Raw genomic sequence first — 26256 nt, forward strand, 5'->3', positions numbered from 1 at the left:
AATATCATTACTTAAACCAGAGATGAGTACTCATCTATGCTTAAACCTGTTCTACAATGGAACATTATCAGTAGAAATTTGTCGTAAGCGTCATAAACATCAGTCATTTAAGTAAATTTTATAAACCAATTAAATTTATTTTCTCCGATGTTTCAATTTTACGATTAGCTTGTAGAAACGACATACGACAACCGCTTAGTGACAATTTGCCATTGTAGAATGGGCTTTAGGCTGCTCAGGATGTTCCATTGGTGCATCTATGGCTTAGTTTCCACCGTGTAGGGTTGAAATAGAGTTAACCAATTAAAAACGAGATTTGAGCGGAATAAGCTAACTTGATTGGTTAACTCTATTTCAACCCTGCACGGTGGAAACTAAGCCAGTAAACTAGACCTGTGAAAGAAAATAAATCTGATTGGTAAAATTGCTGTCTTAGACAGTTTCCAACTGATCGCAGCTTTATTAATGCAATTTTTATTGGCTTTCATAAACAGTAGGGGGTCGATTGTGTACTCAAATATAGTGAAATAGGATAAGTTTATACCTGTTAGCTAATCGCGCATTAGGATTAAAAGAAGACAAGCACAACGATTGGCTAACAACTATTCACTTTTAGCATTTTCACATAAGTTGCCTGTGATTTTCACTACATTTGAGTTACACAATCGGCCTGTAGAGAACTAACTGGAACTTTGTGATTCATAGATTTACGAATACAAATAATTTTGCGCCAATTGGTCCTTCAGTTGGTGATTTGTTTGTTAAAATTGGATAAATTGATATAATCGATTATCGAATACAAAATTGTTTTACAATACTAGTTCTATGAGTTACAATTTTGTAACAAAAATATGCCATAGGTATCAGTTATCTGGTATCAATGTCTCACGTCTTTGAATCATCATGAAGAGTAAATGTTCACTGGTTATACACGGAACTGTGTACAAATTTTAAATTGAATTTTTGTTTGTGATTTTCCTGTTAATGTAGGGTATTTCTTGAATATCCGACAAAACTTTATTACAAAATACAATTGTACGCTTTTTCGTTATTACTTCGTTTCTTGAAGACTGTAACTCCAAATAAACGCAAAATGCGTTCATACTTTTTTAAGATTGGAACATTTATTTATAATTTACCAAAGAAAATAATAGGATATCCATTTTCTAAACTCTACTTTCTAAAATCATTGCTTACAAATGATCATCAGAATCATCTGGAAATTTTGTATCACAGCAATAATTTTCTTGTTGTAAGCAAGCCATATGATATGGTTATCAATTCTGACAACCCTGACCTGAAGGTACTTCTACATAAGAATATATTTCCTTATGAACTATTATATATTTAGACATGTTTGTCTTTTAATAAGAATGTATCATTGTACATTATTAATTTCAGCATAGTCTTCAGGCTGAAGTACGAAAACGATTTCCCAATTTGGTGAACCCAAGTCTGTGTCATGATTTTCATTTTGTGCACAGGCTAGATTATGTCACCAGTGGGGTGATATGCCTTGCTTTAAATAAGAAAGCTGCACGAGCAGCTGCAAATGCCTTTGCCAATAGAAAAGTAAAAAAATATTATTTAGCATTAGTACATGGACACATACAGTCACCATATATTATAATTGACAAGGCAATCGGTTAGCATGACTGACTATACAAATATATATTACAAAAATTTCATTAATTTAATAGGACTATTCTTTCTCTGTAGGAATGGACATTCGTGAGAAGGATGGTAATCACAAGATTTGTACAATAGACAGTGTATATTGCGAAAAACCTCGTGAATCCTATACAACATTATTAGTTCTTGAGCGTGGCTTTAGGGACAATAAACCTGCAACCAAAGTATTATTGTATCCAGAAACTGGTCGTAGGCATCAGCTGCGTGTCCACTGTGCTTACATAGGTCATACAATAATAGGTGATTATACTTATAGCGAAAAACAGGATATTGAACCATATAGGACGTTTTTGCATTCATTCAGGTAAAATTGGCCTAATTTTACATTAAGATCTTGATCAAAAGCAAGAATAATTCGTATAACTGACTGATTATTTTAGATTAATATTAAAAACTTCACTGGAGGATTTAGATGTTAGAACATCTGATCCTTTTGTTACATCTAACTCAAGGAATTGTTGGAGACCGACTGAATTCGTGCGAGTTTTAGACGAGAATACATTTTCTGACGTGGGTCTTTTAATGTAAGAAAATAAAATTTAATACATTGAAAAATCACTGCCATTTATTGCCACCATAAAAGCACTTTACATTCTTAAGTGATTCCAGTTACACCAGCACTTGTGATCCGAAATTCTAATACATTTCTGGGCAAGTAGGGTGATACCACCATGCAGGCATAACGGCGTTTTCCTTGTCTGTATAATTGCAATGAATTTGTTATCATTCCTGCCCATATAATTCCTAATGTTGGTTGCTGTTTTTTATGAATGTCTTCCTGGATATTACTTCCAATTACTGCTGATACCTAATGAATATACACAGTTGTAACAGCTTAAAGAGAATACAATTGTATTACAGGGAATTTTAAAAAACTATACCTGATTGATACAAACGACGGAAATAGTATAATCACTACCAAATTTATGCAATTGATGTCCAATACTTCTCAAACTCTTAGCTCTTTTTTTTAATTCATTATCATTATATTCTGCCCGATATGGAGCAGCGATTGAATCAATCACAAGCAACCCAATTTTTCTTGAATTTATAAGCAGTGGTATTTTTTGGATAACACAAACTTCCAATTCTTCCTTTGTACAGATTATAATAATTAGTAAAGTAGACTTTATATATTATTTTTGTATAAAAATATTTGTACCATTGTTGCCACATGTTCTACAAATATGGAATCACCTGTTGTACAACATTTTTTTGACAACTGCGATTGTGTTAATAATTCCTGTAGACGTCTTGATGGAAAAGTATCCTCAGTACATATATAAACAGCAGCTGTAAAGTGAACATAATTTATAACTTTCAGTCGGCATAGCAATAATTGGAATAATAGAAGATTATTGAAAAAATAAACAGTGATAAATACCAGCTGCAGCACCTCCTTCACTTTCCGGTACTTGCACAGTAAGACACAGTTGTAGGGCTAACTGAGTCTTTCCTATACCAGATTCTCCATAGATTTGCAAAATGCCTTTTTTAGGAATTCCACCTCTGAGAAATTGGTCAAACTTGGAGCAGCCTGTTGTTAAATAACTCTCTTCATTCTTTAGATCGAAGGCAGTGGTGGCTGATAATTTTGAAATTAAAATAACGTATAATCACAGTATTCAACAAAATCCAAACAATATTTATAATTACCAAATATTGAATCATTCCTTTGTAGTAGTTCATTGGACATTGCCATGTTCTATAGTAGAGGTATATTCTGTGAAAATAAAAATAAATACAATGAATCTTGGAAATAGAAAAAGTAATTTCATTTAAATTCAGAATGGCCAACCGCAGGAAAGTTATTTCAGTCCGTTGTTGAGACCTGCGTGAAGTTGGCCGGCCAACTTTTATTTTTTAAACTTTTTTTTACTCAAATCGTTTGATAGTGTTTGATAGTCTTGTAAAAACGTTTGATAGTCAATAGTTTTTTCAGAAAATCAAAATCAAAATCTGGTGTGAAGTTGGCCGGCCAACTTCACACCAGATTTTGATTTTGATTTTCTAAAAAAACTATTGACTATCAAACGTTTTTACAAGACTATCAAACACTATCGAACGACTATCAAACGATTTGAGTAAAAAAAAGTTTAAAAAATAAAAGTTGGCCGGCCAACTTTTATTTTTTAAACTTTTTTTTACTCAAATCGTTTGATAGTGTTTGATAGTCTTGTAAAAACGTTTGATAGTCAATAGTTTTTTTAGAAAATCAAAATCAAAATCTGGTGTGAAGTTGGCCGGCATTTTTTTGTTTCTAACCGGATTTTGTTTTTCCAGGACTCAATCGATGCAAAATCGTTTGATAGTTACGAATTGATCAATAAAAACGTTTGATAGGCCATCGTTTGCAAGAAAAATGAGAAATACCATATGCGTATCAAGGATCCCAATCCATACGATACAATCGGTTCCTCCATCGGTGTATCCGTTGAATTAGACTATATTGCAAATTTTTTCTACTTCCAATCGTTTGATAGTCGTTCGATAGTGTTTGATAGTCTTGTAAAACGATTGGAAGTAGAAAAAGTTTATTGTCTAAGTCAATGGACACACCGATCGAGGAATCGATTGTATCGTATCGATTGGGATCCTTGATTCGCATATAGTTTTTCTCATTTTTCTTGCAAACGATGGACTATCAAACGTTTTTATTAATTAATTCGCAACTATCAAACGATTTTGCATCGATTGAGCTCCGGAAAAACAAAATCCGGTTAGAAACAAAAAAATGCCGGCCAACTTCACACCAGATTTTGATTTTGATTTTCTAAAAAAACTATTGACTATCAAACGTTTTTACAAGACTATCGGTTAGAAACAAAAAAGTGCCGGCCAACTTCACACCAGATTTTGATTTTGATTTTCTGAAAAGACTAATGACTATCAAACGTTTTTACAAGCCTATCAAACACTATCGAACGACTATCAAACGATTGGAATAAAAAAAAGTTTAAAAAATAAAAGTTGGCCGGCCAACTTCGCGCAGGTGATGTTGAGATAGCTACCTATAGAGTGTTGTGCGCTACTTCACGAGGGAGCCGTGCTTCCATTGCTGTTAAAAAGCCGATAATTCTTATTAAGAATATGCATTGAACTAAGAGTGAAGAGTTCTCTCATAACAGATCTTTTGTGCTCACAATAGGAAGCAAAGGGTACACCCCTAACCGCTTACACCGAATAAATCGAATTATGGATTTAGCAGTTCTTAGAGTGTTTCTGGAGGTACGCACTACGCCCCTCTTGACTTTTCAGACATGACGTCATAGAATCAACCCTTGTCAGAATTTTTGAGCGTGACACGCATAGAAGGTAACGGAGAAACGGTCATTAATTTTGTTGTAAGTATAAGCAACTTCAATACTTCTTCATCATTGAGCCTTCATACTCGCAATGTTACTACTCGACTTCCATGTTTCCATATAGAAATGGGATATTCAGTATGAATTTTAGTATTCGAGGTTATTCCAATTTTTCATAATTTATTGGTTTAGTATGTTACTGTAGGAGTTCCCTTTCCGCACTTTTTTTTGATAAGATAAGGCATTTTTACATTTGTACTTTGTTAAAATAAGCTGTTTAAAAAAGAAATGTTCACTGTACATTATAATGTAATTTCTGAATTGTTTCTGTTCATATTGTTGAACTCCAGATCAAACATTTGTATGTATGGTGCAAAGTTATGGTACTGCATTTATTCTGGCATTGATTCACATGTGGTAAAATGATCTTAAAGATGGTACAAACATCAGTGGGGCAATGATGATACATATAGTACTAATTGAACCTTGGATCATGTGTGTCTATCTTCCAGGCACAATGTCACAAACTGCTGTAACATCCACTGGAATGGAGCGCAGTATCCATGAAATGTTAAAAGATGCACCTTCTCTTAATGAAAGTGAGAACGCAGTACACACAGGAACTCCGCCACCACATGTGCCCAACAACCTCGTTGGAGCCAGTCAGGCAAGACCAGCAACTATGACCCTACCACTTGGTAGCCCAACATCTCAAAACTGTATGTTTTATTCGATCCTTTAATCTGTAATGTTTAACAAAATTATTAAAACTGTATATATTTATATCTACAGCAGTGAGTATGTCACCAGGTACTCCCTTGCAAAATGGAGATGCACAGACAATGCGTTCTGCACAAAGTAAAATTGAGAGTATCAAAAACTGGAGTATCTCAACATATAAGTGCACTAAACAGCTTATGTACGAGAAATTGGGAAAAACATCACGCACTGTAGACTCTGGTAAGATTTGAAAGTGTAGGATCATCTTCATTATTAGAAATTTTAATACATTTCTATTTTACAGAACTTGAAGCTCAGATAGAGCTATTGCGTGATACTCAAAGAAAATATTGTAACATTTTACGTCTGTCACGTGCACTGGCATCTCACTTTCATCACGTAGTGCAAACACAACATGCTCTCGGAGAAGCATTTTCCGAACTGGCTCAGAAATCACCGGAATTGCAAGAGGAATTTCTGTACAATTCGGAAACGCAGCGAAATTTGACTAAAAATGGTGAAACTTTACTAGGAGCCTTGAACTTTTTTGTTTCCTCGGTGAATACTCTCTGTAACAAAACAATTGAAGACACCCTGCTTACTGTCCGACAATACGAAACAGCCAGGTAAACTATTGATAGTCTTCATTACTTTCGGGATTCACAGAGTATAAAATTGTTTGTTTATGTAGGATAGAGTATGATGCATACAGAACTGATTTAGAAGCGCTGGCGCTAGTTGCAAAAACGGATGCGAGCAGTGCTGCCAGAATGGAAGAGGCTCAATCGAATTATGAGCAACACAAACAAAATTTTGAAAAACTACGATCTGACGTGTCTATCAAATTGAAATTCCTTGATGAAAACAGAGTAAGAATCACATTAAATTTCCTATGCACTATAATTACTTTTATTTTTTTGATATACCTAATATTTTTTCTTCGCACAGATTAAAGTGATGCATAAGCAATTACTTTTATTCCACAATGCAGTCTCAGCCTACTTTTCTGGTAATCAAACAGCTTTGGAAGCAACTCTTAAGCAGTTTAACATTAAAGTAAAGTCACCAAATTCATCCTTGCCTTCCTGGCTCGAACAATAAAGAAGAAAATTGATATCACCAGGAGAGGATTTTGGTGCTTATCAGTCAGTTTATCAATTCTAACGATTTATCAGCATCCTACCGACAAGGTACTGTTTCGTGTTGCGATCGGATTTCGCAGAGTCTAAATGATATTAATAGGACATTGATATATGGGAAAATGTTCCAGGAGTGTTTGATTTTAAAATAACATTCCCTACTGAAAAACTTGGCCATGAATTCCCAATCTATGATAAGAATAATTTAAACTCAAATGTCAACAGGTATCTGATATTAAAAATGAAGATTCTAATTACTAAATGTACTACAGATTACCTAACTCGGCCAGCCGGAGTGACCCTTTCAGAAAAAAAAGGGTTGGGCCTCGTTCTGTTTTAATGCTTTTGCTAGACATAAAAGTTTGTTCGTTCTCTCAAGGCTCGTTTTATGCTTGTGTGTTTAAAAATTGATGGACATTTAAACCAGAAATAGAAGATATAAGGAAATCTTTAGATTCATCGTATATTTATAAATAGCGATGAAATTCCAAGATGCAAAACTAGTCACTCCTCAATCACGCTTTTGACACTAATGGTTTTCTGAGGTATACTTGTACGTTTTCCAGCACAGTTTTCCATTTAACTTGCAAAGATGATGCCAATTCATGCATGTGCAGGTAGCAATATTAATTCCACGTTTACAGGTCTTATTTACATTTTAAGTTATAAGGAGATGACCCCTTGAAGTGTAACTGATATGGCATCCTTCCCATAAATAACTAGTATACAAATTATTACCACGTTGATCTTGTTTGCTAAGTTGCTGAATTAATATAAATTCATTATAAATTTTGTTTAGCGTCGAGATTTCTATTTGATAACTTCACATCCATCAGAAAATACTGAATACTATTCAATATTCTGTACATACCTTGAGCGTTGAAATGATCTCATTATTCATAAAAGGAGAAACCAGTGTAATTAATCATAACGTGTGATGCATACCTTATCTGACGTGGATGATAACAATGACGGTGTTTTACATAAAGTATACCCTTTTTTGAGGTATCGTTCTAGACATATGTATATCATCTTTTTAGATATTAAATAACAGAAGTAACATTCTCTACGATTTTTGTGTTATCGTTGTATTTTAATTTGAGTTATTCTAAATCAGTTATAGCAGGAACGTTAAAATAAATCGATACACTTTCATATTCAGCCTTGTAAATCGGCAACTTTGCTGAAGAACCTATGACAAATAATTATGTAAATGTAGCATCCTGATGATTAAGTTATTAAACATAAATATATATATATATATTATAATGAGGCTTACAGTATCGTGTGTATATTGTGTATATACACATTCTTATGAATAAATGAAGGCTTATATAATGCACCTGTTGCCGATTTCCAAGTATAATGCACAGAAAGACGAATTTCTATGTAAAGTATATTTCGCAGAGTGACCCTCAACAATTGCATTATAATTCAAAACAAATATGTATTACTTCTTTCCAAGATCATATTCCATTTCCCAACATTCTGGTTAACATAAATAAAACTTGTCGAGACAGTGTCAGGTAAAGAATATAACAAGTCTTTGTATTTAAATTATATACAGAAATTTCTATGTAACAAGCAAATCCTTATTTTCTTGCAAGCTTTCATTAGATCCAACAGTTTCTAGCTTTTGCTGTTCTTGTTGAGCATCGATGAGAGCTTGTGCAGCATTCATTTCCTCTATCCTCTTATTTACTAATGTAGGCTGTACTTCCATGAACACCTCCATTACCCTGTGGTTAGCATTAATATGTTTCTGTGCGCAGTTGTTTATACAAAATTCCTGAAATAATGCTTATTCATTTTAAATCATTTAAGTAGAGAAATCTAATAAGATGAATAAAGCCTACCTCGTCAGGAGAAATATCTCTAGAATTAAAGGTATTCGCGCATCGTCTGAAGCACGTATCAGAAATTTGATTATAAAGCAATAAAAAATCTTTAAACTGTAAAAGAAAAATGTTCTTCAGTAAGCTATATCATAGTTACATTGGTACACAGAGGTTATGTGTATAATCATTGAAACATTGCGTAGTTATGAATTAAATTACGTGCATTTCTTATCTGTGTTGTTTCCATACCGCAGGACTCGTTCGTCTAGCAACTTATGTGAATGATAACTGTAATAATCGCAAGTTGAATAACTAAAACTGACCGTCCTAGGTGCCTACTGACCTTTGTATAAACGCTACGTGCGTTACCATGCGTACGCAGACGTGAGACTACTGACTGGACTGTAGTTTACCAAGAATTGACAGACAGAATGAGTAACAAAAAATAATTAAAATATTATATTGTTAATACAAGGAGACAGGTAAACTTCGATTTGAAGTAGGAAAACATTATTTATTAACAAGAACAAAACGATGAAGATAGCCAAGAACTGTTTGAGGTGTTTGCTGTTTCTTTTTAACAGCGATTTTCTCCACATTACATGTCAAATATGATACAATTTATCAGTATAATAATGTACAATTAAACATATTGCTAACAATAATTCTAGTGACTCCTAATGTACAGTTGCGACAAGCCAGTATCGGTTTTTTCTTTTTTCTTTTTATACAATTGTATGGGCTCTTCTGAGGTCCACTCGCGAAGAGGAAATGAAACAAGAACTGAGGTTCGATTCTTAGTGGTCGAGAATACGAAGATTGCCAGAGACTATTTTGTTTTCTAAAATGGTGCCAGAAGGAAGGTCGATACGATGACCGTGATTAGCAATGATGATGACTGTTCCTTTGAGAGAGACTCCCCTACCAAAGGTGACATCGCCTGAGACTGTCAAGTGGTCTAGTTCAAGAAGATCCGGAATGGTTGCGAATCTACTAAGGAAGTCTTTCACTTTTGAGAAATGATTATCACCAAGTTTTATCAATGGTGTTGTGGGGAACATGCGCTGTGGACTCATCACCAGGGAGCCATTCTTCAGGTTGTAAAGATTGCTGGTGACCAGCATCAGATCTGAAGTTTTCTTTACTGGTAAGAATCTACTACGTGGCACATTGATACCTAGAGAGTATAAATGGAGATTTGTATTCAAGGTTTTCTTGTACTACTTAGGATATGTTTAGCAGCTGTAAATATTGTCAGTTATTATGTACCTAGTCCACCATCGAAAGATTTCATTGCTGCTCCCACAGCTGTTTCCAACTGAATAGCATTTATACCACTTTCAAGGACTTTGTTGTTCACTATGATTTCCAGATTCAATGATTTCTCATCCAATACTCTTTGAATTGCTGTGATAAAAAAACAATTAGGATTTTTTAAACACTTTCTTGTTTTATACGGAGTTAGGGCAAACCTACCGCTTAATTTAATCCAGAGATTATTGGTATTAAAGAACTTGAATTTTTTGACGGATTTGAATTCATCAACGTGTTCCTTGGGGACTTGTGCAATTTCCAAAAGTCGAAGTTTGTTGTCGTATTGGATAAGAGTACCTCCCTGTAACGGAAGACTTTTTATAATGATAAGGCGGATAGGTATGTAACATTATTTTAATAAGTATACCGTACCTTAACATCAGCCCTAGTTTTATCAGTGACCTCCATGACAAATTCTGGGCATTGGTTGTTGTCTGGATGCATTAAAAGATTTAATATATTGAGATCAACAGTGGCTCCCAGGTTGTCAATGTTAGAGATGAAACAATATTCACGACCCTAAATAAATTAATCAAATGCGATTAAATTACCATATTTGGTATTTATTTCTTAAAATACTTTTTTTGTTACTAAAGGAAATAACGATCTTACCTCGTTCAGGAACCTCTTCAGTAAGCCAGAATTCTGAAAGCTCTCATAAAAGTCACCGTGACCTGGTGGGTACCACCTGTTAAAAAAGATCGTGACAGAGTATCAATATTTATATACGACAGAAAGAAATTTAACATTATTAAAGAAAAAAAAAGCTCTTACGCATCAATAGCTTCGTCTACGTTGCAATGTGTGGCAATGGGAAGTAATGAATCCCTATTGATACGTGGATAGCAGCTTTGATTGAAAGTGACAATTTCAACATTTAAACCTTTGTACTTTCTTATGATTTTTTGAGTATCTCTGTCAGTGTTGAAGGAGTTCATCAGAACAAGTGGGACGTTGGTGTTATAAGTTTTATTTAAATACTGCAAAGAGAACCTGGTGAACAACCGAAAGAGAAAGAAACCCTTCCAGCCATCTGTATCTTCTTCTTCAGGTACATACCTCAATTTGCTGAACAGTAAGATCAAGGAACGTCAGCTCATTGCGAACTTCAATGATAGATTTTGGTCCATGACACCCCATACTTGTACCAAGACCACCATTTAATTTCACGACTATTAATTTATCCAGCATAGCTTTAACTTCCTCATTTGATGGTTCAACAAGAGTATTGTAATCGCGTACCTGGGTACAAGAACCGTATAATGTTTGTGAACAATATCTCACATGGAAGCATACTGCATTTTAAATTGCAAAAGGAAATGGGGAGAAGTATTACCGCACTCTCTGGTAATTTTTCTATACGCTCCCATAGTACTGATGGTCCTTCCTCCTGCAGAAACCTATGAAAGAGTTCAGCGAAGCCAGCGAATTGACGATGAAACAATTCCTTGTTCGCACCGACGGCTGTGTTTTCCAGTCTTTCCAACTCCTTCAGCATCTCCGTCTGAGCATCTCGTTTGGTCCTCTCCCGGAATTCCTGAGTGCCAGAAGGCATACGTTGATGACCTCGTGTCTGGAATATTCATTCAAGATTTGATTGTACAACAAATATAAAACTCAAAAAGAAAACTCTTTTGGTTTAGGGTAACCTCATGTCTGGCTGCGATGACTACTGAGAAAAATAGCCCCACCTGAAATTTCTTAATGAAAATGGGAATCACTGAACTGTGATATGCATGACCAATCAAAAGTACGTATTTCAATAAACTTATGTAGAACATTCTGCAGAATTACTTCCCAAGTAAATGATTCGAAGACTGAATATCGTTATAATTACTAAATTGTAATGAAGAATAATTTTTAACCTCCACTGTAGGCCTCATTGATGTATAATGCGACCCACACTGGTAGACCAGCATCCAAAATCTGCTATGATATATTGCTTCTATCTTCTGATAATTTCCTGATAACTTACTTATATCCCTACAAATTTTGTTAGACGCTCTAACTACATTTCGTATTTATCACGCTTCAACGAAGCTTATACGAATTCCTTTTCTCTACGCGACGAATGTCTTTTTCTACAACATATTGTATTTCCATCGCTTTACTAATAACGATTGCTCATGACATAAACACTAACAAGATGAATAGTTAGGTCGTGACATCAGTCCCACGTTTAAGGGACTTATCTCCATTTAGTTCCATAGGGAGGATGGCCCCCTTAAAGTGGAACTGATATCGTGGCCGGACAACAGTTAGCATGCAGTTTCGAAATATGTAAAATCAATTCCTCTGAAGATCAGTTGTTTAACTCTCTATAGAACTAATAAATATCTCATAGCCACAGAATAGTGATGTGCGATCGATAATCTTAAAAAATATATTTCTCATTGAAAAAATGTTGCTTGACATTTCAAACTTCAACACTATATCAAAGCTAATAGATGGGGATTCGTTGAAGCTAATAATTTGGCACGAACAACTGTGTTATCTTATTTATATCCCAGGATCCTTCGAAATTGGAAAAAATTAAATACTCTTAATTTTTTGGTGCATAGAATAATCCACCCGCTATGTAGTATCTACGTACGCATTATTTTAGATACCAAGATGCAACAACATCTGAGCTGGAAAACTGCTTGGGCGATTACATTTTATAAAGGATCAATGTTATCGCTGACGACGACGAATTATTTAATCTGAGTTATCACGATCGTTGGTCAATGGTTATCGGAGAGGCGTAACATAACGCAAAGTTCAATCGTTTGAAACGCAAGCTTGTTTTTTTATCATTATGTCGTATAATTAATCGATAAATGAAATAATTCCTGTTCTCTGATAATTTTATACTCGTTAATTTTGTTTAAGTGCGTCATTGACGATTAGAAAGAATTGATTGGGAGAAGAAGAAGTTGGCAGTCTCTCGGATGCGACAAGCAATGAGTGTTATATTTTAAATAAAAATAACGCTCGTTGTTTTACAGTGATAGAACAGGGTCATGACTAGTTCGAGGTCATCGTCACAAACGAGGAACACGAGGAGGCTGGCACTTTGTACTGTGTCATTAAAAAAAGAATTTCTGCGTACTATCTAATGTAATATACATATGTATATACAACGCACTTAACCAATTTCGTAACCTTCGCCTATTCATAAGTAATCAGTTCTCAGATAAAAAACAAACTTCTTATGTCATTCTTTCCTTTTTACGAGAATATTCTTTAAAAAAACGTAACAAATTTGACATTTCCCTAGGACAAACACATAAGCCCTGATTATGAGATTGGTCAAAAGAAATTATAAATTTTTACATGATTTACTATATCTTTTGATACATAAAGTGACGCATGATGAACGTAATATTTTTTATATTTTACAAAATTCTCTATATGCCTTTGGGATTTGAATGGCACCAATGTAATCAGTATACTCACTCTTAACAAAAAATCCATGTTTTCGCGTTTGTGTTCTGGTACACAATACACTGCAGTATCACTTAGTTAGCTGATTAACGTTCGATACTAATAACGAAAGAAACGCAACCGACGGCTCTAGCGTTTGGAGCCGCACTGGAATAAGTTACACAAGACTAGCGACAGAGACGATACCGAGTTCCGACGACGCTTAGGACGACTGTAAAAAATCCACGATGGAGAATCATATTTTATACTTGTAGATTATCTCTTATCACGTTCCACTACTATCGGCTAAAATTATCGTGCGATTTCTTCATTACTACTGTGTGATTCATATTTTCCAGTAGTTATGAAATGCAGATTCTAAACATTGCTCTAAATTATTAATTCTAATCAGATATATATCAACGGATCTTTCGCCAACTGAACTAGATCATATCTAAGTATCTTGATAACATTGATCTTGGATAGTTATTTTTAAGAAAGGGCAATGACTGCCAACATTAATTTAAAAATCAAGATATAGCAGAATTGCGATATCAATTTACTGTAATTGACTTGTAATAATCCATTACGTTAATATGCAGAATTATTTGAACCATGTAGGAAAATTCTAATCCAATAATTAGAGATATAGTGTATCTAATTTGCAATCGAATAACAACATAGATAATGTAGCTACTGCAAATTACATGACAAAAGTTAGATAATTTTATACGAGCGACATGTATACCTCATATTATTTACTGGGCTGGTAAGAATAATAATGTGTGGTAAGTTACGAACATACCGCGCACGAAGATAATACGCAGTGTACTTCGTAAATGACAGGTTTGTCTACTTGGGCCACATTTTTTTTTCCATGTTAATATATATCATGTTACTCTATATGTAACAGGTACCGAGATAAAAAATGTGGTAGACTCTACTACAGTACCACAGATCAAGAGCAAGATATTTGTGGTTGTACTTGTTGTTAAGAAACTCACTTTAGTTAACGAGCACTGTATATTGGAAAATTTAGCTCAATGCAAACTATCTTCAGCTGGACTATTACCAAAAGAGTAGTGCTGATAACATATCAATACAGTGAGGCATGCCTTAGTGATATACATGCTTGATTCTCTTAATGAGTTGTTAAGAGATCAAAATTATTTTGTTTCTTTAGATTCATTGCATAACTTTAAGCTGATTAAAAAAGTCTCTCTTTTAGTTTAATATGTTACTAAACTTTGTTGCTGTATTCAATTTTTACTTAATTTAAAATATAACATAAATAGTTATATCAACATAGTGTCTGTAGATGCTATACAAATTTTGGCTTTTGGCCAAGCCAATTGAGAGACAAGGCCAAAATCCCCTCCAAGGACCATAATTAGAATTTGCATGTGCCTTAGAGATAAATTTATAGAATATTTCTATTTATGATTAAGACATTGAATTATGTAATTGTCTTAGAAAAATGTGTACTTCTTTACTTTATATACCCTTGGTTCGTTGTAATCGCAGCACCGATCTTTGGCAATGTCAATACTTAAATGTACTTGTTTGACCTTTTGCAATAACAAATTTTGTATTTGCTATACCCTCAGGTAACTGAGGACTTCTGAAATATCAATGGACATGTATAATTACACATCAGTTCATTCTGATGCCCATCAATTTTTGGAGTTAGCCCCAATTAAAAGAACCAAGAGACTAGTTCCTTTCAAAGATACTTACATGACAGTTTTTAGAAATGTATCCTTGACAATAAAAATGAACAACTTTGCACCTCACCTTCTTGTCGTCGATTTGCAGCATCATTGGAAAATATTCTTATAAAGTGTTCTGGGACACAGTGCTTCCTTAGATACAAACTCTTCCTTCCCGCAAAGAGAAACGATTCTTCTTATTTTAGTTTCGCAGGATGATGTTCAAGGTCACTAAGTTGACATTTTATTCTATAGACACAATAAGATCCTTAATAATGCTGTTTTACCGGCTAACAGGAATTCGATACTATCAAGAGCCGGTTGTTAGATTTCTTCTGGTTTATTCTCTTCTCTATGTTCTTCGAGCTTGAGACTTCTTGTGTGGGGCCGAATTTATTTATAATACTGAAATGTAACAAAGGTAATTTTGTCACCACCGAAGGGTATGAGATTCTCGTGGCCTACGACGTTTGTCTCTAGCGTGAGGAACCACGGGAAGCTTCGGGTTGTACTCGTACTGATTCGTGTTAATTCGTATCTCAAAATGTCAGCTTACAGTTGTACACTGGGCATTACCTTATAAATTTGTCTTATTGTGAAAAGAGACAATTTAAACTTTAATAATGTCTGCAAATTATTATTTTGCTATTATCGGACATGCGGATAATCCTTTGTTTGAGATTGAATTTAATAATTCTAATAAAGATACTAAGGTATGATTTTCAGAGGTTATCTTCACAAATATTTTTCAATTTGACAGGTACTTATTACTGATATTTTTTACAGAAAGAGGACCATGCACATTTAAGTCAATTTATTGCTCATGCCGCATTAGATTTAGTTGATGAACATATGTGGAAAACTACAAATATGCATTTGAAAGTTGTGGATAAATTTAATCAATGGTTTGTAAGTGCTTTTGTTACTGCTACTCACATTCGCTTCGTAATGGTTCATGACAGCAAGAACGAAGATGGTATAAAGAATTTCTTTAATGAAATGTATGAAACATATATCAAGGTAAGTGAAACGAAGGAAAATTATATTAATAATAACATGTTTTATAATTAAATAGTGACAATACAATTTTTTTCAGTATTCCATGAATCCCTTTTATAAGATAAATACACCCATCAAATCAGTTGGTTTCGAGAAAAAAGCTCAATTGTATGGTAGAAAATATTTATCTTCATAAAAAATTGAAAAGCAGGATTTCAACGAAGAATATAATTATTATAAATGATTGCAATTATTAGATTAAAATTATACTGTTAATGTGTAAGTTTATTGTAGTAAGATATTTATATATAGATATTGATATTTATTAAGTCCATAGGTTCATTATTCCAGTTCCAAATCTTGAATCTGAAAAAAAAATGTGTTACCTCTGGTATTTCAAACTACTTATACTTTACTTACCTCTTGTTCTTTCTGCATTTCTTGGCTAACCAAATTATCTAATATTTCCTGGAATCGTTGTCTTAATTTAAAATTTTCGATATTAGCAATCTCCATCTCTTGCTGTTGTCGTCGTTGACGTAGTTCTGCTAATTCGGCGTGTAATGTTTCAAGTCGCGCTTGCAACGAATCTAAAGCAATAGGATAAATGGTATTAAATTTGAAAAAAAAATATATTGGCCATTTTACTAATAAAATACCTTTTGGCATGGACATAGATTGTGATTCTGAATAACTGTCTGGAATAATATATTCTGAATGGAACTGTTCTATTTTTGGTATCTTCGATGGATCATTAACAGATTTATCAGCATCTGTTTCACCATCTCCATCACCTTGGAACATTTCCTTGCTAAATTCTGTGATGAGGCCACTGTTCACAGAAACATTATTGCCCGATCGTTCTGAATATCGAACTTGCATAGAGTTTGAATCAGACACTCGACTATCACCAGATAAACGACTATTCTCATCCAATTCCATGACATTAATATTTGCTTCCTCATCATCATCTTCGCTATCACTGACAGCTTCTCCAAATATATCATGCTCGGCTAAAAATAAAAATGAAGTTAACCCATGCATACTAATTCAATAATACACACAATAAGCCTGACACTCACCAACATCAACACTTTGTGATGTACTTCCATCGATATTCTCGCGTTTGGTTTTTACTATACCAGACGAAGAAATTTTATTTGGTTTGGTTTGATCCTCATCTTCACATATGACTTCCCACTTTACATTAACTGCATCATTATCCACTCTCAGCAGACGCTTAACTTCTTTCTCTATTTCTGGTGCTTCAACATACTTCTTTTTCAATGTCTTGCGGAACCGACGTCTTCTCACATTTTTAGTTGGAGGAGTTATGCCATGAGGCCAAAGGAACTTCTTGTCAACTTTGTTGGGGTCCTTCTTCTTTTGTCTCACAGGAGATTCTTCATCCGTGGTAGTTTGATCGTCCTCTTCTTTACATATTACCATCTAGCATATAAGAAAATATTAAGAAAACAACTCGTTTTAATGAACTTTAAATGACTTTATGTAACTCATGCATGAAAAACGCTACTTTTCGTGCCTCCGAAGTGTGGCGAAAGTGGCGCTTTATAACTAAGGATACGATAAACATGCTGCGCATGCACAAATCGGCCCAATTTTACATTATCGCACTAGTGCGATAAAGTAAACTTTGTTCTCGTGCGCTGTCATGAAATGCATTCACTTTGGAAGCCTTCCTTGCTCTTCTTATAACTGTCTCCTCCAATGAAGAGATGTTCCAGTCACTTTGGAGGCACAAAAAGTAGCGTTTTTCATGCATTCGTTACAGAAAATATTATGCGATACTGGTACAATAAAGTGAACATTATACGCAGGTCGTGAAGTTTGTCACACTCGCCGCACTCGTAAAACAAACAGCACTTGCCTTCGGCTCGTATCGTTGTGTTACTCGTGAGCGGCTCGTGCGACCAACTTCACCGCCTGCCTATAAAGTTCGCTTTCTCGCACTCGTATCGCAAAGTACTATTACATTACCTGGCAAATGTCTGCAGTTTTATAAAAACTTTTGTTATCAATTGTTTTCAAGGCTTCCACTATTGTTGGGAGATCGACCACCTGCAAGAATTAGATATTAGAACAATACTATAATAATTATACAAAAATAACAAATGCTATATAACTTACCTTCGCATGAAGAAGCCAATGGTCAAATCTCACTTCTCCATACCTCATGTCATTTTCTAGCTTAATGCTCAAACGATCCTTAAGAGGTAAACCAGAACGTAATGTTTCTCTTAAAATTCTGGATGGTTCCTTTAATAAATAAGAATGTTTATCAAAATCATCTTACTGAACACATAGGTTATAAAAGCAAATGAGTGTTTTATACCGGTGGTAGTCTCAAAATAAGCTGGCTCTCCAATTCAGCTGGCTGTTCTTCTCGATTTTTAAAATCCGTATTATTATTATGCCTATGCATTTTTCAGTTGATTCACGAAAAGTAACGAACGAAATATCAAAAAGCCTGTTTTCTACGGTAAAACTGCAGTATACGACTCCGAACTTAAGTTGGCTGCTAGTGACTTAGGTTTTTTGATGTAACGCCATCTGCCGGATATAATGTGAATCGCATGGAATAGTAACGCCGCCTATTAGAAATAAAATTAACCATATTTAAAATTATAAAACCAATTTATTTTTATTGGAATACACATATGTATCAATTAATGAAGATCTAAAAAAATATATTATACATAAATTTATATAATTTACTTACAAATTTCGAAGCTGAAACCTCTTCTTTCATCTTACGCAAAATACTATGAATTGAGAAGTTGATGCTCCGTCAATAATTGGTGGCTGTGAAAAGTGCCGATTGTTTGGGATTTCCTCAATAGGTTTCTTGCCTACTTTGAACAAATCTACGAACTGTATCACCATTGCAATCGATCACATATAATCCAATTTAAGCAGAAGAAATAATAGCACACTTGTGTTACACGCTTTGCGAGCTACTAACAAAAATCATGCTTCTACATGTTTTACGAAAGCAGACGATACATTGTAGCAAAAAAATCTCGAAGCAGTAGATCAAATTTAATGCTCAATGGCCAATCACGAGCCTGCACTTATACATACTTATATTTTTAAATAATATTATTTATAAATTAAATATACACATATTTAATATAAAAATATGTAATAATATCTTCATATCAAAATATTTGTATACATAATAAGTGTAAACCTGTGTGGCATAGCACGAAAATTAAACGAAAAAAAACTTCAAACATGGAATATTGCGATTATTAGATCATATTTCGTGAAAATATATTTTTATAACAAGATAATGTATATGATAACGTTAAAAATATATTCATTTCAAATTTTTAAAGATAGTTGCGCTTTTTTCCGATCAGGAGGCGCCATTATTCTATACAATTCGCATTACATTTGATAGATGGCGCTACGTTAAAAATCTAAGTCACTAGCAGCCAACTTCAGTTCGGAGTCGTATACTGCAGTTTTACCCTGATCGGTAGGTTGTATAAATATTCTATGCTTTACTATATCCCATTTGGAGTGATTTGGAGTGTCGCCCCCGTGGACTAGAGGGACTCTACACTGAACACACTCAAGCGACTCACACTTTGCGCGTGACACAAGCAACTGCGCTACAGCGCTCTGAACAAATACAGTTTCATATTGCATATCTATTTTGAAAGGCATTTTTAGAATGCTCTTATAGCGTCTTTCTAGTTTGACAAATCTGTTCATTAACTAAAATGGCACTTGCTTAAATGATGCATATCTTTTCAAATTGAACAACCCTTTGATAAACCATTCGAGTATCCTTAAAATTTAATTCCAACTTTTTTTCATTTTCGTCAAACGTGTCATCTTTATCTAACATCTTAATTATATTATCTAGACAATCTTACAATTTAGATACAAGATGACCCAATTGAAAATTGTTCTCTTAACCTCTTTGTGAAATTCGCGCATGTAAATGAGGAACTTTTCTCGACTTATCCAGTCATTTTTCTCTAAAGAATATATTTTTAACAGATTAAAAACCTCAATAAAATCGAAAATGGCATCTGCCGAGGTAATAAGACGGCTAGAATCAAAGGCAGCTGCTGCGGAGCAAATAATAATTCAATTGAAAAATCAGGTACTAAAAACAATCCGGAAATTTTTTATGTGTGAATGACCAATTGAATAAACAATGAATTGAAATTTTAGGTAGAAGAAATAAAAAGTAGAAATGTTCAAAAGGATCTTACATTGGAAAATGAAAAGCTTCGCAATGAAATTAAAAGGTATAGAAATGAACTGATCAGACTGGAAACTTTACAAGGCATTAAGCAGGTAAATTGCATTAATCTTTTTATTAATATTAAATAATCATTTTGTAAAATATCCCTTGTACCAATATATACAATTTCATCTTTACTATCAACGCTAAATGTAACTGTCTATCAGCGCAAAGTATTTCATATACTTTTGTATTATTACTAGGTACCAATACCGGATAAAGATGTTGTACCTGTAAAACCTAGTGAAACACCTGTGGAGCCTGTTATTTCAGAGAAATCTCTACCACAAACTCTTCCTCAAAAGAAAGAAGCTAAGACAAAAAAAGAAAAGGCTCCTGCTAATGAGAAGAAACCATCTAATACAAAAGTAGTCGAAGAACCACCTATCGACGTTGGTAGACTAGATTTCAAAGTAGGGAAAATTGTAAATGTTAAGAAGCATCCAGATGCTGATTCGCTATATGTAGAGGAAATAGACATTGGCGAAGGAAAAAACAGAACTGTGGTAAAATTCTCAAGTGATTAATATAAAATTATTCATTACGATCATTTTCTTGATACCCATGTTTCATCATGTAGGTGAGTGGCTTGGTGAAACACGTTCCTATTGAAGAAATGCAAAACAGACTGGTCGTTGTCTTATGCAATTTAAAACCAGCTAAAATGAGAGGCATTACTTCTGAGGCAATGGTTATGTGTGCCAGCTCTCCTGAAGCTGTAGAAATCTTGATTCCACCGGCAGGTGCTGTTCCTGGGGATCTCGTGCACGTCGAAGGTTATCCAAGAGTTCCAGATAATATTCTTAATCCTAAAAAGAAGATCTTTGAAACCTGTGCACCTGACTTGAAGACTGATGATCAAAAGCAAGCTGTGTACAAGGGTGTTCCATTGAGTATTCCTGGAAAAGGTCCGATAGTATCATCAACTCTTACTGGTGTTCAAGTCAAATAAATTAAATAATTATGAAAAAATATATTCTACAAATTTTTTTAAAATGTTCATTATCGTTTGTGTTCAATAAAGAATTCAATTCGTGATTTTAGATTCTCCTACGTACTTACCTTCCATGTGTACAGTTTATCCTGACGACGTTGTTGTTTGTTGAGCAAACAAAGCTGATGATACACAGCGACCCAAATGACGCCTGCTCTTATTAAAAATGAAAAGATTTCAGGATAAATCAAGCTCTTTGCACGTCTCCCGAAGAAAACAGTGTCAAAAAGAAATGCTAACAAAGCTACACGTTTTCTAGCTCTATGATGTTCTACAGAGGAAAAATCGTAAAATCCAAGTGGTTTCGTAAAGTATTAGGATATTGGAATCCAATATGGCGTACTTGGCATAAATATCTTGGCCTTACAACGATTCCTGGTTTACAAAGTGTTCACAATGCTCAAGGAAAATTTGCCACTATCGCCTGGTCTATTCTTTTCGTGGTAACTCAATGGACACTGTATGTATATACTAAATTTTTCTATATTATTGTATCAACAAAATTGGTTACAGATTGGTCTAGCTTGTACGATTCGAGATGTTTATATCAGTTGGATGGATTACTTGGCATATCCAGTCATTACAACTATAAATATCAAGCAAGCGACTTCTTTACCATTTCCTGCTGTCACTGTTTGCAATCTGAATCCCGTACACTGCGGTAATTTACGAAGACTTGCAAGAAGAAACCGGGACACGGATCTAGGAGATCGATTGCAAGAGTAAGATTTCTCTTTAGAGTTGGTATTTGGAAAATACAGGCTAGACATATTTTAATGAACATTATATTTTCTAGATTATACGATATGACTAGTTGCATTGAACTTCATTGGAAACCAAGAAGAGATAATACTATAAAAATTAATAGTATTCTTAGATCAAAACGATCAGATAAGTTAATCACAGGGTATGATTATTCAATTTAAAACACTCTAGAAAAGATGTTGCCTGTACTTGGCGCGAGACTCGACCGAGTCTCTTGATAGTATTGTTGTTTTAAACAATTTGCTTGCAGAGAAGTCAAAATATCTTCTAATACGACAAAGACTACGATAGAATCAATTGCTGCAGTAACAGTATCAATTGGCGAAGATGATGAAAAAAAGCCAGTTAATCAAACGAGATCGTTTAATGATCTTATGAATTTTATGGCACTATATACTAACTTTTCTGAAGAGCATCGCTCCGCGATGGGACACGACACAGATGAGTTCATAAGAGCTTGTACTTTTAGTGGAAAGTCTTGCAGCAATGTTACCCTGTAAATAAGATATCTGTAAATGTATTGATCGCATTAATCATTAAATCATTAATTGTTAAATTAATTTAATTATCTATATAGGTTCTTTAGGCCTCTCTTAAGCACAACTTTTGGAAATTGTTTTACATTCATGACTACTAGAAAAACAGTAATGCCCGGCAAGGATTACGGTATTTAATTAAATCGTTAAAAGTTAACAACAAAATCTTTATATGAATTTACAATTTAGGTTTGTCTCTGGAATTGTTTCTTGATCAAAGAAATTATATCGGGGGTGGTTTGAGCCCAAGAGCTGGTGCACGGGTTGTTGTGCATGCACCGTCGATGTTACCATTGCCAGATGCAAATGGGGTAACAGTACCACCCCATACAGCAACGGGCCTTGCATTGATGGAGGTGCATCTATAAATAATTGATGCAGTAAATTGTTATATTAAAAAACTAGTACGTAATTTTTCCACTTTCCTTACTTTTATCAGGTCCGATTGAATAGGGAGAAATTACCGTATAGTACCAATTGTACGTCAGGCTGGGAGCGCACTTGGTATGCCTCCAGAATAACTGATTCGTACCCTTACACAATGGAGGTAAGATGTGATTTTAATCTATTGTGTATTTAATTCTTAATAAATAATAAATTAAACATTGAGTAGCGCTGCCAACGTGTTTGCTTACAACTGGCTTTTGAAGAAAGCTGCTCCTGTACTCATCCAAATTACATGGATCTGGCTACTGAGGCTTTTCCGTGTAACTTAACGTCGGAACGTAAGTTTGATTACTTCAAATAATATATTAATTAAACTAATTATTTAATTTTTTAGATCAGAATTATGCTTGCGCAAGTCAAGTACTAGATGAGTTTGAAAACTCCATAAGAACTTGCAGCTGTAATATGGATTGCAGGTACGAGTTAAAGTAACTGAATATTGATATCTTTGGCATGTCAAGGGTTTTTGATTTCAGAGAAACAATGTATGAAATGAAAATATCTCAGGCTACTTGGCCTAATGATAACAATTGGGTGAGATAAACTTACTTTAATTTCCTACAATTTGATTACAGTTTCTTCAGTTTAAGATTTCTTTATTCTTAGTGCGATGTAGCTCAGAGATTTGGTATGGCACGTAACTGCAAATACAAGATGTATCAGTCAGAGAATCAAATACAGGAAAAACAACGTGTTGTGGAAAATGTTCTGACTATTGATGTCTTTTTTGAAAACCTACGAATTCAATCTATCGTTCAGCATCCAACTTATAAGGTGATGCTCTCATCACAATAATGTTTTCTAGTTACCAAATTGACAGATTTTTTTATCATAGCTCCAAACATTTGTGGGTAGTTTGGGTGGTGCTTTAAGTCTATACTTGGGTGTTACTCTCTTTATGCTTCTTGAAGTCGTTGAGGTCTTTCTTAGACTGACTTTTGCACTGTGTCATTATGGATTTTGCATGATATATCAGAGAGGATCAACAGCAATGCCAAATAAAAATCATCGCCGAAACTTAAGAAATGGAATTTTCTACACAGGTAACTAATAATATAAGGATACAAATTTTTCTAGATTTATATATAAATATCACTTTAAAATTTAGATTTTAGATTTGGTCCTCCACGTCTCTCTTCTGGAATGCAATCTGTGAAACCTATTAAATTCGTTTGGTGATTATGTGAATAATAGAGTTTAATACTAATCTCAATATGTTTATTTTGTTAAATAAAAAAATACACAATAGTACGAATTAAACAAAACTGCAGCACCGCATTTATATTGACTTTGTTTTAAATTTAATATCTGTCTATCCTATCTTTAATCTTGCTTACACAGGGGAGATGTTTTCTCTTCGCCACATACTAGTTAAAAAAGTGATTAATTTAAATAGTTAATAGGTGAGAAATTGATCTTTAAATTGTTATAAATCATGCTTTAGAACTTGGTAGTGTACACGATTCTATAGTTTTTACAGCCAATTCAGATTCCAAAAATGTTTTGATCAATTGAATGACCATTAGAAGTAATGCTTTGTCATCTTTCAAATACAAGGCTAATTGAAGAGCTGTTTGTATGTTGTGAGTACTACAAAGTTCCTGCACAGAAGCTGCCAGTTTTTTCCTTTGCTCAGGCGTAAGATCTTCTTTTATTATTTGTGGTACTGATTTAAAGGTCCCACGTAATACATACGAAGCTGTGCACCCTCCAAATGTACTACCTAATAATAAAAGAATAATTTTCCTTATATGAGACAATTAATGACCAATTTTATTATTTATTTTTATACCAATTGCAATTCCTAGAGGGCCAAAAAATAAACCACCACACAGTGTTGTTACACCTACAAAAAATCCTGCCAGAACATTATTTTTCATAGCCACCTTCATTTCTTGTAGCTCAGTAAGTTTTAGAATTTCATCGATAAAACCATTAGCTTCCAGTGACACATTCTGAAACATAGTTTATACTTTATCAAACACTTCAAAAATTTGGAAGAAAAATACAAAGATGTTTTTAAACTATTTATATTGGAAGAAACAGAAGCACGTATTGTATAATAGTAACTTTTGTTAATTAATCACATGTTATTTGACATAAATAAATCCAATATTCAAAAAACATTACCATTATTGTCAGCAGAAAGTATAAGGTTATTTTTTGAAACTACAAATGATCCTAATTTTTATTAGACGCAATAAAAATCTTCTTGTCTATATATGTATATATTTCAAAATGCCAAAACGAATAGTGGTGGTACCGATTTTAAAGAAACCTATGACTTTTCCGACGAAAATGATGTAATATATACTTGAAAAGTACTTCTCCGGTAACAAATTACACAAACCACACTTACCGGCAGATAACTGTATATACTTTACAGTATCTCCATTGTGAATTATAGATGGCACTGGGGTACAAAACTATACTTACATACAGTCGCCCATTTTCTCGACTGCATATTTTCGCAGAGTGCGAGACGGTTCTGGTAAGAGTGGTTGGGCATAAGTTCTATACTGCGTTTGAAATTAATTACCGAAAATGATAAGCCGTCAAGTAATAAGGAGGTTTACGACGTCCGCTTTAAGGCGGTCCGATCATCATGATGAGCCCGGCGGTATTCCTGGAATCGTACGTAAAAATATATCATTTTTTTACTGTTGCATAATCTACTGTACAACTTTACAATCAAATTCTGGAGCGCTAAAGTTGGGAAATTGATGATTTTTTGTTTCAGAATCTCCCATTCTCCATTCACAATCGATTCAAGTTGACTGCCTATTTCATTCTCTTCTTTGGCACCGGACTTGGTGCTCCATTCCTGATACTGCGTCATCAACTGCTGAAATAAGCTGTGAGTACATATTCCATTGTATCAGCCATGTTTTGCGGATATCGAGCTAATATATCTTTATATTATATTAAGTCACCCTTTACAGGGTCTGGTTGGGCTGATTTCATTGTAGTACAAGCAGGTACAGTCTACATCTATGTAACTGGGTCTATTTCTTTGATATTGTACAGTTAATAAACCTATATCCATTATTGAAATCTCATGGGTCGTCATTTTTTAAATAGTACATAAGTACTATGCCTGTCATTAGTCTT

General features: G+C 34.1%; 11 protein-coding genes across 24 annotated transcripts; 6 read left to right on the top strand and 5 right to left on the bottom strand.

Annotated features, from left to right (window-relative positions):
- Positions 1-416: 416 nt before the first annotated feature.
- LOC107269136 (RNA pseudouridylate synthase domain-containing protein 1) lies at positions 417-3077 on the top strand. Its single transcript, XM_015742684.2, has 5 exons — positions 417-1303; positions 1402-1645; positions 1720-1996; positions 2073-2216; positions 3017-3077. Exons 1-5 carry the CDS (start codon positions 1094-1096, stop codon positions 3060-3062), a joined length of 921 nt encoding a protein of 306 aa, XP_015598170.1. The 5' UTR covers positions 417-1093; the 3' UTR covers positions 3063-3077.
- LOC107269148 (DNA repair protein XRCC3) lies at positions 2236-4803 on the bottom strand. 3 transcript variants are annotated; one of them, XM_015742711.2, is made up of 6 exons: positions 4704-4803; positions 3349-3415; positions 3077-3277; positions 2855-2985; positions 2574-2786; positions 2236-2500 (listed from the first exon to the last, which is right to left on the bottom strand). In XM_015742711.2, the coding sequence occupies exons 2-6, from the start codon at positions 3392-3394 to the stop codon at positions 2288-2290; spliced, it is 804 nt and encodes a 267-aa protein (XP_015598197.1). In that variant the 5' UTR covers positions 3395-3415; positions 4704-4803; the 3' UTR covers positions 2236-2287. The 3 variants fall into 3 exon arrangements, with proteins under 3 accessions (XP_015598197.1, XP_015598188.1, XP_015598182.1); XM_015742702.2 differs by lacking the exon at positions 4704-4803 and adding an exon at positions 4066-4353; XM_015742696.2 differs by lacking the exon at positions 4704-4803 and adding an exon at positions 3491-3636.
- LOC107269116 (arfaptin-2) lies at positions 4633-8300 on the top strand. Of its 6 annotated transcripts, none has more exons than XM_025086889.1 (7): positions 4633-4684; positions 4841-5036; positions 5510-5716; positions 5790-5957; positions 6022-6343; positions 6409-6586; positions 6666-8300. In XM_025086889.1, the coding sequence occupies exons 3-7, from the start codon at positions 5515-5517 to the stop codon at positions 6816-6818; spliced, it is 1023 nt and encodes a 340-aa protein (XP_024942657.1). In that variant the 5' UTR covers positions 4633-4684; positions 4841-5036; positions 5510-5514; the 3' UTR covers positions 6819-8300. The 6 variants fall into 6 exon arrangements, with proteins under 6 accessions (XP_024942657.1, XP_015598109.1, XP_024942654.1 ...); XM_015742623.2 differs by lacking the exon at positions 4633-4684 and having other exon boundaries at positions 4711-4850; positions 4951-5036; XM_025086886.1 differs by lacking the exon at positions 4633-4684 and having other exon boundaries at positions 4721-5036.
- An 83-nt stretch (positions 8301-8383) lies between these two features.
- LOC107269178 (mitochondrial import inner membrane translocase subunit Tim10 B-like) lies at positions 8384-9137 on the bottom strand. Its single transcript, XM_015742757.2, has 4 exons — positions 9038-9137; positions 8918-8982; positions 8713-8808; positions 8384-8645 (listed from the first exon to the last, which is right to left on the bottom strand). The coding sequence occupies exons 2-4, from the start codon at positions 8939-8941 to the stop codon at positions 8430-8432; spliced, it is 336 nt and encodes a 111-aa protein (XP_015598243.1). The 5' UTR covers positions 8942-8982; positions 9038-9137; the 3' UTR covers positions 8384-8429.
- A 50-nt stretch (positions 9138-9187) lies between these two features.
- Positions 9188-15608, bottom strand: LOC107269099 (UTP--glucose-1-phosphate uridylyltransferase). Of its 4 annotated transcripts, none has more exons than XM_015742576.1 (9): positions 15208-15608; positions 11345-11581; positions 11068-11250; positions 10783-10988; positions 10621-10696; positions 10381-10527; positions 10171-10309; positions 9964-10101; positions 9188-9871 (listed from the first exon to the last, which is right to left on the bottom strand). In XM_015742576.1, exons 1-9 carry the CDS (start codon positions 15232-15234, stop codon positions 9492-9494), a joined length of 1533 nt encoding a protein of 510 aa, XP_015598062.1. In that variant the 5' UTR covers positions 15235-15608; the 3' UTR covers positions 9188-9491. The 4 variants fall into 4 exon arrangements, with proteins under 4 accessions (XP_015598062.1, XP_015598076.1, XP_015598067.1 ...); XM_015742590.2 differs by having other exon boundaries at positions 11345-11545; positions 15208-15570; XM_015742581.2 differs by lacking the exon at positions 15208-15608 and adding an exon at positions 13447-13742.
- On the top strand, positions 15458-16453 carry LOC107269172 (probable trafficking protein particle complex subunit 2). The gene is made up of 3 exons (XM_015742734.1): positions 15458-15835; positions 15909-16142; positions 16219-16453. The coding sequence occupies exons 1-3, from the start codon at positions 15746-15748 to the stop codon at positions 16315-16317; spliced, it is 423 nt and encodes a 140-aa protein (XP_015598220.1). The 5' UTR covers positions 15458-15745; the 3' UTR covers positions 16318-16453.
- On the bottom strand, positions 16335-18794 carry LOC107269111 (transcription initiation factor TFIID subunit 7). The gene is made up of 7 exons (XM_015742609.2): positions 18475-18794; positions 18270-18398; positions 18120-18200; positions 17204-17570; positions 16781-17134; positions 16542-16711; positions 16335-16487 (listed from the first exon to the last, which is right to left on the bottom strand). Exons 1-7 carry the CDS (start codon positions 18562-18564, stop codon positions 16464-16466), a joined length of 1215 nt encoding a protein of 404 aa, XP_015598095.1. The 5' UTR covers positions 18565-18794; the 3' UTR covers positions 16335-16463.
- Positions 18795-19687: 893 nt separating this feature from the next.
- LOC107269135 (aminoacyl tRNA synthase complex-interacting multifunctional protein 1) lies at positions 19688-21426 on the top strand. The gene is made up of 4 exons (XM_015742661.2): positions 19688-20259; positions 20331-20456; positions 20607-20909; positions 20984-21426. The coding sequence occupies exons 1-4, from the start codon at positions 20095-20097 to the stop codon at positions 21353-21355; spliced, it is 966 nt and encodes a 321-aa protein (XP_015598147.1). The 5' UTR covers positions 19688-20094; the 3' UTR covers positions 21356-21426.
- A 113-nt stretch (positions 21427-21539) lies between these two features.
- Positions 21540-24420, top strand: LOC107269086 (amiloride-sensitive sodium channel subunit gamma-like). Of its 3 annotated transcripts, none has more exons than XM_025086863.1 (13): positions 21540-21840; positions 21911-22119; positions 22194-22304; positions 22413-22658; positions 22740-22828; positions 22888-23054; positions 23138-23245; positions 23312-23423; positions 23480-23561; positions 23607-23679; positions 23752-23919; positions 23981-24188; positions 24254-24420. In XM_025086863.1, exons 1-13 carry the CDS (start codon positions 21661-21663, stop codon positions 24322-24324), a joined length of 1824 nt encoding a protein of 607 aa, XP_024942631.1. In that variant the 5' UTR covers positions 21540-21660; the 3' UTR covers positions 24325-24420. The 3 variants fall into 3 exon arrangements, with proteins under 3 accessions (XP_024942631.1, XP_024942633.1, XP_024942635.1); XM_025086865.1 differs by having other exon boundaries at positions 23622-23679; XM_025086867.1 differs by having other exon boundaries at positions 21719-21857.
- On the bottom strand, positions 24347-25498 carry LOC107269165 (protein C19orf12 homolog). Its single transcript, XM_015742719.1, has 3 exons — positions 25276-25498; positions 24938-25100; positions 24347-24868 (listed from the first exon to the last, which is right to left on the bottom strand). Exons 1-3 carry the CDS (start codon positions 25276-25278, stop codon positions 24579-24581), a joined length of 456 nt encoding a protein of 151 aa, XP_015598205.1. The 5' UTR covers positions 25279-25498; the 3' UTR covers positions 24347-24578.
- A 72-nt stretch (positions 25499-25570) lies between these two features.
- On the top strand, positions 25571-26199 carry LOC107269186 (cytochrome c oxidase subunit 7C, mitochondrial). Of its 2 annotated transcripts, none has more exons than XM_015742778.2 (3): positions 25571-25779; positions 25886-26002; positions 26075-26199. In XM_015742778.2, the coding sequence occupies exons 1-2, from the start codon at positions 25690-25692 to the stop codon at positions 25997-25999; spliced, it is 204 nt and encodes a 67-aa protein (XP_015598264.1). In that variant the 5' UTR covers positions 25571-25689; the 3' UTR covers positions 26000-26002; positions 26075-26199. The 2 variants fall into 2 exon arrangements, with proteins under 2 accessions (XP_015598264.1, XP_015598256.1); XM_015742770.2 differs by having other exon boundaries at positions 25573-25779; positions 26088-26199.
- The last annotated feature ends 57 nt before the right edge of the window (positions 26200-26256 follow it).

Source organism: Cephus cinctus, unplaced genomic scaffold (genome assembly GCF_000341935.2).
Source record: "Cephus cinctus unplaced genomic scaffold, Ccin1 Ccin1_scaffold0068, whole genome shotgun sequence".
Lineage (NCBI taxonomy): Eukaryota > Metazoa > Arthropoda > Insecta > Hymenoptera > Cephidae > Cephus > Cephus cinctus.